The 12,027-nt window shown below is 38.8% G+C and overlaps 1 protein-coding gene across 3 annotated transcripts in view; it reads right to left on the reverse strand.

Annotated features, from left to right (window-relative positions):
- LOC141252892 (opticin-like) overlaps positions 1-12,027 on the reverse strand; it is a 224,209-nt gene that overhangs the window by 39,344 nt on the left and 172,838 nt on the right. For all 3 annotated transcript variants that reach the window (XM_073670652.1, XM_073670651.1, XM_073670650.1), the window contains exons 3-6: positions 8,635-8,770; positions 3,384-3,542; positions 1,032-1,234; positions 758-853 (exon numbers count right to left, since the gene is read on the reverse strand). In XM_073670652.1, coding sequence (XP_073526753.1) covers positions 758-853; positions 1,032-1,234; positions 3,384-3,542; positions 8,635-8,770 — 594 coding nt within the window. The remainder of the gene's footprint in view (positions 1-757; positions 854-1,031; positions 1,235-3,383; positions 3,543-8,634; positions 8,771-12,027) is intronic.

The following is a 12,027-nucleotide window of genomic DNA, read 5'->3' on the forward strand; positions in this document are numbered from 1 at the left end:
TTACTGTTGTACCGTTTATGAAGACTCTTATCAGATGTGTCTGGTCAGCAACTGAATCTGTCATGTGCCTGAGAGAAGCTGAAGCCTATAGTCGCCCTTAGTAACGGTTCCCCTAGGATTCCAACGAATTCATGAAACCGATCTCGCCCCTATCTGAACTTAGGCGGCGTTTGTGTAACATTTACAAGGATTGTAATTATGTTTAGGCAATGATTTTTACGTCATATTTTAGAACTTCTAATTAACAATATTTAACTGAAACGTGATATCTTTTTATTTTAATTTTGCTTACCCTCAAGCCAGATCAACAACTGTTAGCTGGTGGATCTAAATGAATGGAGTTTTAGAATTACTCCAGCCTATGCACTTTGACAGCAGAGTGTCCTATAGAGATCAATATGATCTGTTGACTGATAATCTGTTATAACAAAAGTGTATAGAAAAGCCAAAAACCAAATCAATACAAAAAGAAAACCAAAGTGGAGATGCCCAAATTAAATAAATAAAATGATACATGAAGGTCTTGTGTTCATGTATGAAAACTAGTGCAAGCAAGAATTAGAGATGTCCAAAACCTCTGTTTAACATTTAGCTTTTTTTTAACTGCATATCTGAAAATAAAAGCAATGATTGGGCATTTTGGGAAACTCCCGCATGTTTTGGTTGTTATTTCTTACACAAATTTACTTGGGATATAATTTTAACTTGGGAACATGTGAAAAAACCTGAAAAACAAATACAATTTATGTCTAAATACCTGGAGATGAACTGAACGAAGACTGTCAGGAAGGGGTACAGGTACATGATCTAGCTTGTTGTTTGAAAGATGTAGAAACTGAAGATGTATAAGGTCCTGAAAAAATAAAAGATAAACATTTTGATGACTAACAATATTATCAATATACCCTGACTCCCAAGAGCTGTCAAGTTACCCAAGCGCTATTGAAATCTCCCAGAAGTGAGTGCCGTAAAACCTTTCCTCTGCCCTAAATGTTTAAGTAGCAATGGACTTTATGATAGGAGTAAGTCACCTTAAAGGACTCAGAATGAATTCCCGAACTTTGAAGCTGATTGTATTGGACATTCAGTCTAACAAGACCTGAGGGCAACTCGGGCAAACGCCTCAATTGGTTCTCAGATAGGATGAGCTCCTGGAGGGATGGCAGCAGGTTAAAAGCATCATCATCAATCTCGGATAGATAATTACTTGAGAGATCCACGTACTTCAGTTTGTCTATAAGGAAGAAACATAAGATCACTGACAACAACTGTATTTTACATAAGTATGAGCGCCAAAGAGATTTTGTTGTTCAAAAGCTACTGTCTCACTTTCAAGTATTTCTGCCAATTCTTGGTGCGGGATTCCTTTGGTAGGGCTCCCATTGATTGAGAAACTATCCTATGAACAGGGGATAACCTATAAACTAAACCCTTTGATGACAATGGATTCACTGTCACTATTGTCATAAGAAGCCTTGTAAAGAGGACTGTTTAATTATTATTATTATTATTATGTTTTGCTTATATATAGCACTATCGTATTCTGTAGCTCTTTAATGACATCATCATCTTTGTCCCCATTCGGGCTCACAATTTAAATTTCCTATCAGTATGTCTTTGGAGTGTAGGAGGAAGCCGGAGAACCAGGAGGAAACATAGGGAGAACATAAAAACTCCTTGCAATTTTGGTCACTGCCTCTTGATGTTGCGTTATGATTTTAGGTTAAGTGTGACAGATTTATTTCCATACTTTGTCACATTTATCCGTGCACAGCCCAATGCTCATGCTACAGAAACAACTCTATGCATTTTTGTTATGGATTTGAAGTTGCACAAAATCTATCATAAGTCTACCCAAAATCTGCCATTTGTGAACATCTTGTTTGCATTTATACAGCACTGAATTATTTTTTTCAGAAAGTTCAGCTTATACATGTACAATAAAAAGTTTGAGGAGCACTGATATCTAAAACTCATTGGTTTTTAAAAGAATCGGTTTTGAACCAATGTGTCTGGAAGGGTTTACGATAAATTAATGTTCTCCTTCCTTTATTGTAGCATTTAACACTCCTGCCCATTGCAGCCCTGTTGGCAGAATGTCATGGTTCCAGAGTAGTGGTACATGACTTTGCTAGGGTACATGGTCTAAATTAATGTGTTTTGGAGAAAGAGATATTTATTGCATCTGACAATGAGGCTCAATAATGAGGCATCAAGCAATTTTTGGTGTTTACAGAAGTAATAGCAAATCTTGTTTAACCGTTAAGGAGAGTCTTCCATCTCCAAAGCGAGCGCTGCCTGAACTCAGCCCACGTTTGCGCGTGCGCACTGACAATGCCTGAGCCTGGTCGTCTGCACACAATGTAGGTGGGCCCATTCTTTTCCATGACTCCTTTCTGTGACTGCCATTTGCTACACTGATACACCAAGAAATATGGTGAGTGGCTTCCAAGAGGTGGCAAGGAGAAAAATGCACCCACCTACACTGTGTTCACAAGGCCAGGCTCAGGCATTGTCAGTGCGCATGTGCAGAGTTCAGGCAGTGCTGGCTCTGGACATAATGCGTATTGAGGGTGCAGCAAAGCCCCCTCATTTCTATTTGAAGTAAAAGTCCTTTTCTCGGGCACTGTGCCACTTACAGGTACAGGGTTAGTATGCTTTTTATAGGGACCCCATATCACCGTACAGTTAGTTTAATATGCATTTTGAAGGCGGACAGACATCTTTTAAGTAAACTAGATTAAGGGATGGTGACAAAATCCAAAATAAGGCAATGAAAGTAGACTCTGGAAGATGGATGTGAATAACCCTTTAACTCAAGTCTGTAAATCATATGCTCAAATTTCATATCAATTAAGTTTATATAAATTTACTCTTATAAATACCTATTACAGAGGACCTTTCACCAGGTTATAAGTAGCTAGTTTTTGCTCCTATTTTATACCTGTGTACCCCTTGAATATTTATTTATTAAATCTGCCATACAGTTTCTGAGATCCTAAGTTTTATTGTCTTTGTCAAGGGAACATTGCTCACAGGGTAATAATGCAGAGCAATATGAAGACATGTCCCAGAGAATACTGTGAGCAAAGCTGCCTTGGTAAAGACCACAGACAATAGCACTGAATAAAATGGCATATATCTCTGGGACCTTATTGGAGATTTGAAAAAAACAAACAAAAAAATGGAATACTCAAAAGGAGCACCAAAGCAAAATCTTGTTGACTTGATGACCGGTACTCTTAATGTGCAAACTCATCATTACCTTTCATTTTGTTTCTTATAAACTTGTTTCTTGGATTTAATACAAATCAGTAAAACACAAGAACACGTATATACAGTACATGCTAGAACTTATCTTGAAAAACTGTTCAATTACTTACCAAGTCCTGCAAAGTTTTTGGTTTGAATGTGACTAATTTTGTTAAATCTTGCATATAAGTAAGTAGTCTCCTTTGGTAAAGCAGGAAGAGTAATCAGATCCACATCGTCACAATACACAGATGTACCGAGACATACACACATTAGACAAGTTGGAAGACCTATAGTGAAAAAATAAGGATATTATGAATATGTGATTAAATTCTAATATGAGATTCTTTGACTGAATCGCAAATTTTTCATAAATATATATTTTTAACAAAATGTTGCACAGTTTTTCATTCCACGATTTACAAAATAAAACTTGAGAAATTTATAGTCATTTATTAGCATAGTTCCTGTTTTACGGAATCCTATTTTTTGCTGAAAGAAATTATACTAACATTCACATAGAATTGTTCATAAATGTCCATGAATACAACCGTGTTTACATTTGCATAAAAAATATTAAATCTTGATCAGCCACAGAGCCCACCAAACCATGTATACTTCTGCTGGAAGGTCAAGGAACTGACCAGCAAATCAGTCCTGGGTTTCTTTGAAAGAAACTATGTGTGCATAGTCCTCCACTATGACAATTCTTTGTTAGACCAAATATATCATGTTGGATATATATCAAACTGTTACTCAGCTTGCAGACGATACACTGGGTCTCATTCATTTCACAACCCCATAAGAGAACATGGAATATGTACCATGGGGAAAATAAGTATTTGATACACTGCCAATTTTGCAGGTTTTCACACCTACAAAGAATGGAGAGGTCTGTAATTTTTAGCTTAGGTACACTTCAACTGACCTAGGACTTAAACTCAGCTTTGTGACACTGGGCACTACTTTGCGACACAAAATCCTTTGGTATTTTTCAGATTTTATGATGCTTTCCACACAGGCAAGGCACCCAGCAAAACAACCCCTAAACATCTTTCAACCTCCACCATATTTGACTGTAGGTTCTGTGTTCTTTTTTTTGTAGGCCTCATTCCATTTTCGGTAAATAGTAGAATGATGTGCTTTACCAAAAAGCTCAATATTGGTCTCAACTGTCCACAAGATGCTTTCACAGAATGATTTTGGCTTAGTCATGTACATTTTAGCAAACTGCAGTCTAGTTTTTTTATGTCTCTGTGCCAGCAGTGGGATCCTCCTGGGTCTCCTGCCACAGCGTTTCATTTCATTCAAATGTTGACGCATAGTTCGCACTGACACTGATGCACACTGAGCCTGAAGGAGAGCTTGAATTTCTTTGGAACTTGATTGGACTGCTTAACCAGCCGGAATTCTTGCAAGCTTCATCAATTATTCTCTGCTGTCCATGTCCAGGAAGATTAGCTAAAGTGAAATGGGTTGTAAACAAAGGAACAGGAAGATCTCTGGAGATTACTTATGGCCTTGAGATTGTTGATATTGTTCAACAATTTGGGTTCTTAAGTCCTCAGACAATTGTCTTCTCCTCTTTCTTTTCTCCATGCGTAGTGGGGCACACCCAGACACACACTGCAAAGATTGAGTCAACTTCTCCCCTTTTTATCTAGTATCAGATGTAATTTTCATATTGCCCACAACTGTTACTTGAAACAGGTGAGTTTGAACGAGCATCACATGATTGAACAAAGTTGTTTTCCCTCAATTTTAGAACGGTGTCAACAGGTGTTTTCGAGCCAATTCTGGGGTTTTGTGTGAAATTATATACAATTTGCCTTTTTTCTCAGTTTTTTGGATTGTTCTAATACTTACAAAGGAAATAAACATGTGTATAACAAAACGTGTAATTGCAATAATTTTCTGTTGTATGTGCTTAGGCTCAGAACTTGTGCTTGTGTTGTAACCTTGGGAGCCAAGCATTTATTTCCATTAATTGACCTCTGATATTCTGGCTGCATAACATTTTATAGTTTTCTTGGTCAATAGGGAGTGGTTGGACAAAAGGAAGGAACTTTGTTATGATGATCAGATGGCTGAAAATGGTATCCTGGTCTGCCAGCTACAGACATTTATCAGGGTCTCCCAAAGGCAGAATTAAAGGCTACCTGTCATCAGAATTATTACAGACAGATGTATTACACTGCACTACAAAATTAGTGCAGTGTATTATTATATAAGTAATCAAAAATGTATGTTCAAATTCCCTTGAAATACTTAAACATCATGTACAAAATTATATATTTTTTTACATTTTAAAAAAGTGAAAAACACAATTTTTTTACATAATTTGTATTGCTGCACAATACAGCTTTCCCAATTTTTATTCTGCATACTACATAAAAACAATGAAAAATAATGCTAAAAATTGCTGTTTTAGTGCACCCCACCTTCCAAGAAACAGAAAAAAAATATCAAAAAGTCTTATGTTCACCAAAATTGTAACAATGGGAAATAATGTTGCCCTGTAAAAAAACAAGCCCCATACAGCACCATTAACATCATTGTCATAATACTACTAGCCCGCAGATTAAGGATAATATCACAACATTTTTTAACATAACAAATTACAGAATGGATTGATTTTAAAGTTCCCGAGAAAGAGATAATAAAATATAGTCAATTAGTCGTATGTCCCCAAAACACAACATTTGTTCCCACCAAAATAAGCCCTCATATATAGACCTATATAAAAATGCTGTGTCTTTGTGCCAAAAACTACTCTGGTAAAATAAAAGGAGATCTCTGTTAAATGTTATAAGCATCAAAGACAATATTAGTGTAAGACAGTGTTGATGCATAAGGCCCGATAACCGTGGTTCTCTATTTATGGCCCACCCTATATTATTTATAGGCTCATGTCAATGGCCTGTTCTAAGAAAATGCATAATTCTATTATACTTGTTACTATCTTTAATGAGATTTTGTCTCTTTCTTAAACATTAGTAGAGAGAATCCTTGCTTTTGCATTCACAGTAGTGGCTGCAACTACTCCTTTCGGCACTGACTGACAGCCAGCTCTAATGCTGAGCTGCTGTCAGTCAGTGCTGGGGGCGTGGTTGCAGCCGCCGCTCGCTATACATGATTGAGCGGTGATTGAAACTGTGCCAGCGCAACCCCTGTGACTGAAAGACGAACGCTGCTGGGGGGAATAAAGTTAATTTCCTCTTGGCAGTGGGGCTCTCAGTGCGGGCGTGTACGGTGTCAGAATGCTATTAACCTGCAGATTGACCCCATTGACCCTATATCTGCAGGTTAATAGTGTTATTTTACATAATTTACAGATTACCTTTAATGTATTTTAGAAATAACCAATTGTGTTTATCAAGTATATTTATGGTGGTGTAATCCCTCATTCTTACCTTTTGATATATTCTTTTGCTGCTCTAGTCCCATATCTCCATGGTTATTTTCCTACTTGTGTACCCCAGATCTGTTCCCTTTACAGAGAGGAAAACTTAAAGAGGACATGTCACCATGTAGAGAGTTGACAGTTTTTGCACTTATTTCATTCCTGATGCTCCCTTCTGATTTTTTCTTTTTCTAAATCCACTATATGATTCTAGGAATGAGTATTTTTTTAAGTGCTAAATTTTCTGATCTTTACCAAGGGGGCAGTGCTCATAGGGTAAGCTTAAAGACATGCTCCCAGCCTTGTAAGCTACACCCGCTTGTAAAGACCATCAAAATTAGCACTGCATAAAAAGGCCTATTTGCAAAAATTTCTACATTTCTGTTTTTTTCAGTCAAGATGGGGTGCAGAGTGTACTTTAATGAGAAAAAAAATGAACTTTTTAGAATTTACCAAATGGCTGCAATGAAACAAAGAGTGAAAAATTTAAAGGGGTCTGAATACTTTCCATACCCACTGTATAACTAACACAGGCTCGCTATTGTAATTGTAATCAGACTTTACCACTTTTAAACAAAATAATAAGTCATGTTTTAATACATTCCTTAATTAGGGTTTATTTATCCTTCAGGTACTTTGGTAATACGAGTTTTCATCCCTAAAGGGGTGTTTACACTCACTAGTTAATTGGTATGACCACAGGCACAAGTAGAGCCTAAAGAAAGTATTGGGGTGAGCATTGTGATGGCAGAGTGCTGCACAGCAATGCTCAGGTGCTCACAGGAGTAAATGATAAGGCATGTTTGCCACCAACAGGCTATGTGGGTTTGGTAACTGTCTGGTGCCAGAAAATCCCGATAATGGCCCACATAACTGTTAGGTCTAGGCTATCAAGAAAGATTGAAGGCAGGCTAGGAAAGGTATGACGTGTAACCTGTGAAAATTGTGTATATCGGATCACTTGCAGTATTGTGAGCATTCGTAAGCAGGAGGTGCATTTGAGGTGTTGCCTAAAGAGTCTGAAATTAATCCCCAAATTATAGTTTAGTGGAGCTCAACACTCTGCAACCAATGTTTATGAGCACTTTATAGATGTCCTTATTAAGAGCACTAAGATATTTGTGTTTTCCATGGTCATGCACTATGCACTGTGCCCTACTCCAGTAACAGCAATGTCTGTTCATATGACCATTGCAAAACCTTTTATATTTACATGCCTTTATTGTCAATTTCTACAGTGTCATATCAATTGTGGGAGGACGATTCAATCGGCTGTTTCCAGAAGTAGACACAGGAAAGTTTTTGTCTGCAGGTTTATTTTAAACAGCATAAAGCACTGCGGGTTCTAAAAAATAAACACGGCCTTGCTGGCATAACGGTAAAACAAAACATAAATGATAGCACAGTCCATATGCATGCAGGGTTTGCCCGCTTAAGTTGCAACACACTTCAGCTCTTCCTGAGCTGAAATTCCACACAGTCTGGAGACTTCCCTCTCCAAACTCACACAACAGAAAAAAACCTTAATGCTAGAGATTTAACTTCTCCAGCCACACCCTTGAGGTGGATATATGGTGAATGACCTCCCACCCTTCACAATGGTCATTGAAAAAAAACACTCCCTTTTAAAATGGTGGCTTAATCCCTAACACATAACATGCTGGAGAAAACTTGTAGGTTCAGTTCACTGAAGCCAGTAGCCGTAGTGAAACATATCTCCCCTCACATATGTCACCAGTGACTCTGTCACACAATGCTGGAGAATTTTAAGGTGTTGATGTATATATTTGGGGCAGATGTATAGTCTTCTAGACTGACTAATTGAATCTTTGTCACTTGTTTGTTTTTGGGGTTAGGGAGCCTCCTCAGAAGATAAAAAAGGATGCAGTTGCTATAGTTCAAGATGTAAGCTGTAAAAACCCTCATAAAGTAAGTTATTAACAGAAGTGCAAGCTTTTTGAAGATCTTACTGTACTAACCTTGTTCTGTCAGAGATCCAAAGATGTCCGGTTCAGCAGGCTTTGTTGCAGTGGAGGCAAGTGTGGTAATTTTGGGTTTTTGTGTTGTTGATAACTTTGTCTTCTTATGCTTAGGAGCGAGAGTAGCTACTTCAATCTATCAGTGGTCAGAATAAAGGAACCATAGTATAATACAGTTTGAAAAACAATAGAATGCATTACAGAATAATAATAATTGATGTTTACATAATTTATAATCTATTATCTGTTTATATATTACCCAGCATTTTACAGTTTTTGAATCCAAAAAAAGAAGATAATAGAAGAAAATAAAATTATAAAAAATTAAAATAAAATAAAAATCAATGAAACAAAAGTAGAGCAGTTACTTGTTCCAATTTTGACTCGAGACTGGCTCCAGGTAGTTGCCATACAAATATTAATAAAGCTGCATGAACTGGTTATCTGGCCAGTATCTGAGCGAGTATTGTTTCTCATTGATGCAAGTAGTTAGTTGTGGTAATAGGAGATTATGTGTGGGCTACAGAATATGGCCCCAATTCATAGAAACCATAGGTTTGTACGCCAGTCTCGATAGAGCGTGCAGCTGAGTAAGTGGCTTGCTCTGCTTAATGAATTTAGAGCAGTGTTTAGCTGTAGCATTTCACTGCATGAAATTTTCCATTTCTGTTGTAATTTATGACACCTTAGTGGTGTAAATTATTATGAATTTGTCGGGCACGCTCGGCTATGCCCCCTCCCAACCAAACGTTGCCCACTAGTGTAAAAATGCCAAACGTTGCCAAAACAGGACCCTGTAGGTTTGGATTTTTTTCCCCTTAATAATATAATAATGATGACCTTAATTTAAAAACTGCATTCTTGTTTACTTGTATATCTTTGTCTAATATTTACATTTTTTTTGTGATTTGAAACATTTAAGTGTGACAAACATGCAAAAGAATTAGAAATCAGGAAAAGGGCAAAAAAATTTCACACCACTTTAGGAGGCTATGGGGGGCTCATACAGTATATAGGAGGCTACGTGAGGGCTCAGATTGTATATAGGAGGCTATGTGAGGCTCATACTATATATAGGAGGCTATGTTGGGATCATACTCTATATATGAGGATATGTGAGGCCTCATGCTGTATATAGGGGGCTATGTGAGGCCTCATACTGTATATAGAGGGCTATGTGGGGGCTCATACTGTATACAGGAGGCTCTGTGAGGGCTCATTCTGTATATAGAGGGCTGTGTCTGGGCTCATCTATAATATAACAGGAGATGTGTCCGAAGCCTCTATAGACTGCACACGAGCAATGCACAGTCTGGCCAGAGACAGAAGAACACATCAGCCATTACAGGTGAGTGGGAGGAGGACGAGGATGAAGGACTGTGATGCCGGAGATCGCAGTATGCTTAAGCGCTGACCGCATACTGCCATCTCCGGCACCATTAGGACACATACCTCGATCTCCGGCAAGGCTGGAGGAGTAGTATGGTGCCAGAGTTCACAAATGCGCATAGCGCAATCTCCAGCGCCATTTTGTTGAAGACAAATTTGCAGTGTGCAAATTTGTCTTCAATAAAATGGCGCCGGAGATCGCGCTATGCGCAGGCGCGAACTCTGGCTCTACACTCCTCCTCCAGCCTCACCGGAGATCGAGGACACGCTGCAAGGGAGAGGGAAAAAGGTGAGTAGGAGTGTTTTTTTTTTTTTTGTGTATGGATGGAAGAACAGCAGAGCAGGCGGGATGGGGCAGCACAAATATCAAGACGGGGCAACACAAAACAGGATGGGGGCGCAGGATGGGGGCTGCACATAACAGGATGGGGGCACAGGATGGGGGCAGCACATAACATGATGGGGGCAGCACATAACAGGATCCGGGCGCAGGATAGGAGCAAAGGATAGGGGGAAGCACATAACAGGATGGGGGCGCAGGATGGGGGAGCACATAACAGGATGGGGGAGCATATGCTAGGATGGGAGACCATATACCAATAAAAATGTTCGCCACCCGGGCATAAAACGGGTTCAATAGCTAGTATGGTGTATAGGGGGCTGTATGTGGTCTCATAATGTATGTAGAGGATGTGAGGATGTCAGCATACTTAATTTTGCTAAATTTAAGTGATACAATTAATATTAAAATAATAATTATAATTCATATGTTAATATTCATATTGAGCAGAATTCATTTCAGCCTATTGGTTCTGTCCTAAATAGCAGGCATTGATCCTGCTCTATTACGTATAGTGCTATACATAAGGGGAAAAAAATTGTGCGACACATGCCTCTGTCATTTTGCATCATGTGATACATCGGATGCTGGGGGTGGGGGGTCTCATACTTTGTAAACTGACTGGGGCCCTGGCTACTCTTAATCCGTCCTGGTACTCTGTATCAGTTTCATGATTGTTTTATGCTTACATGGTAGACAATCTAAAATGTATTACCTAGCCAAACACATTGTATGTCTTCTGTCATTATAATATGACAACATGTATGATTAATATCGACTTTTTTATGACGGCTAACAATTGAAATAAATACAGCGACTCTTGATTATACATGTTTCTAAATGTGAAACAGAATGTGTTCTGCCAGTAACAATGATAGCCTATGTACACAGAGATGGGGTTAACGATTGTTCTGCGTGCATAGAATTCTAGTCGCCTGTCTAAACAGGTCTTTAAACAGCAGATCAGCTTGTACATTGGCAATTAGTGGTCATTTAACGGCTACAGTTAGCTCCTCTAAATAGCTCTTAATTTTAGCACAGGTCAAGCAGTATGATTTGCTTTTGTGTAATATCTAAAGTGATAATGGCATGTAGGCCCAAACAGACATATTCTCAGTGTGCTGCTGCCACAGTGCATTGCTGACACAATGGGCCGCTTGGCTAGTTCCTGTATAGCCCAACCATGATATATGCAGGAGTTGTCTGGGGCTCGCATTGTCCGGCATCAGAGAGCTTCAATAATTATTTCCCTTTGATTGAGAGAAAACATAATTATTGTGTCTAGCAGGGGGCAACAACTCAGACTGATTTGGCCTCCTAATGAACTTGTAAGAAGTCTGGGCTGTCAGCAATATGTCAGCTACAGAAAAGGCCTATAGAGGCTGAAATTGGTGCCTCAGCACACTGGTAATGTCTCCCCAACAGTGTACCACCCCCTTCCCACTTCCATGATAGCAAGTCCCCTTCTCTACCACTGCTGTGGATAAACCATGTCCCTTCTTTTCCCTCCCTCTCCTGTTATAACAAATGGCAGTTGGGACTGAAAGCAGAGATAGAGGGTGGACATGACAGTTTTAGTGTCTGCACAGGTTGTTAAAACAAGAGCAATCAGCTAAGTTCAGAGACCACCTGTCCTGTGTCCTCTATTTCTTATTAACCAAGTC

Source organism: Phyllobates terribilis, unplaced genomic scaffold, assembly GCF_046119375.1.
Source record: "Phyllobates terribilis strain yellow unplaced genomic scaffold, ASM4611937v1 Scaffold_2__4_contigs__length_985480577, whole genome shotgun sequence".
Taxonomy (NCBI): domain Eukaryota; kingdom Metazoa; phylum Chordata; class Amphibia; order Anura; family Dendrobatidae; genus Phyllobates; species Phyllobates terribilis.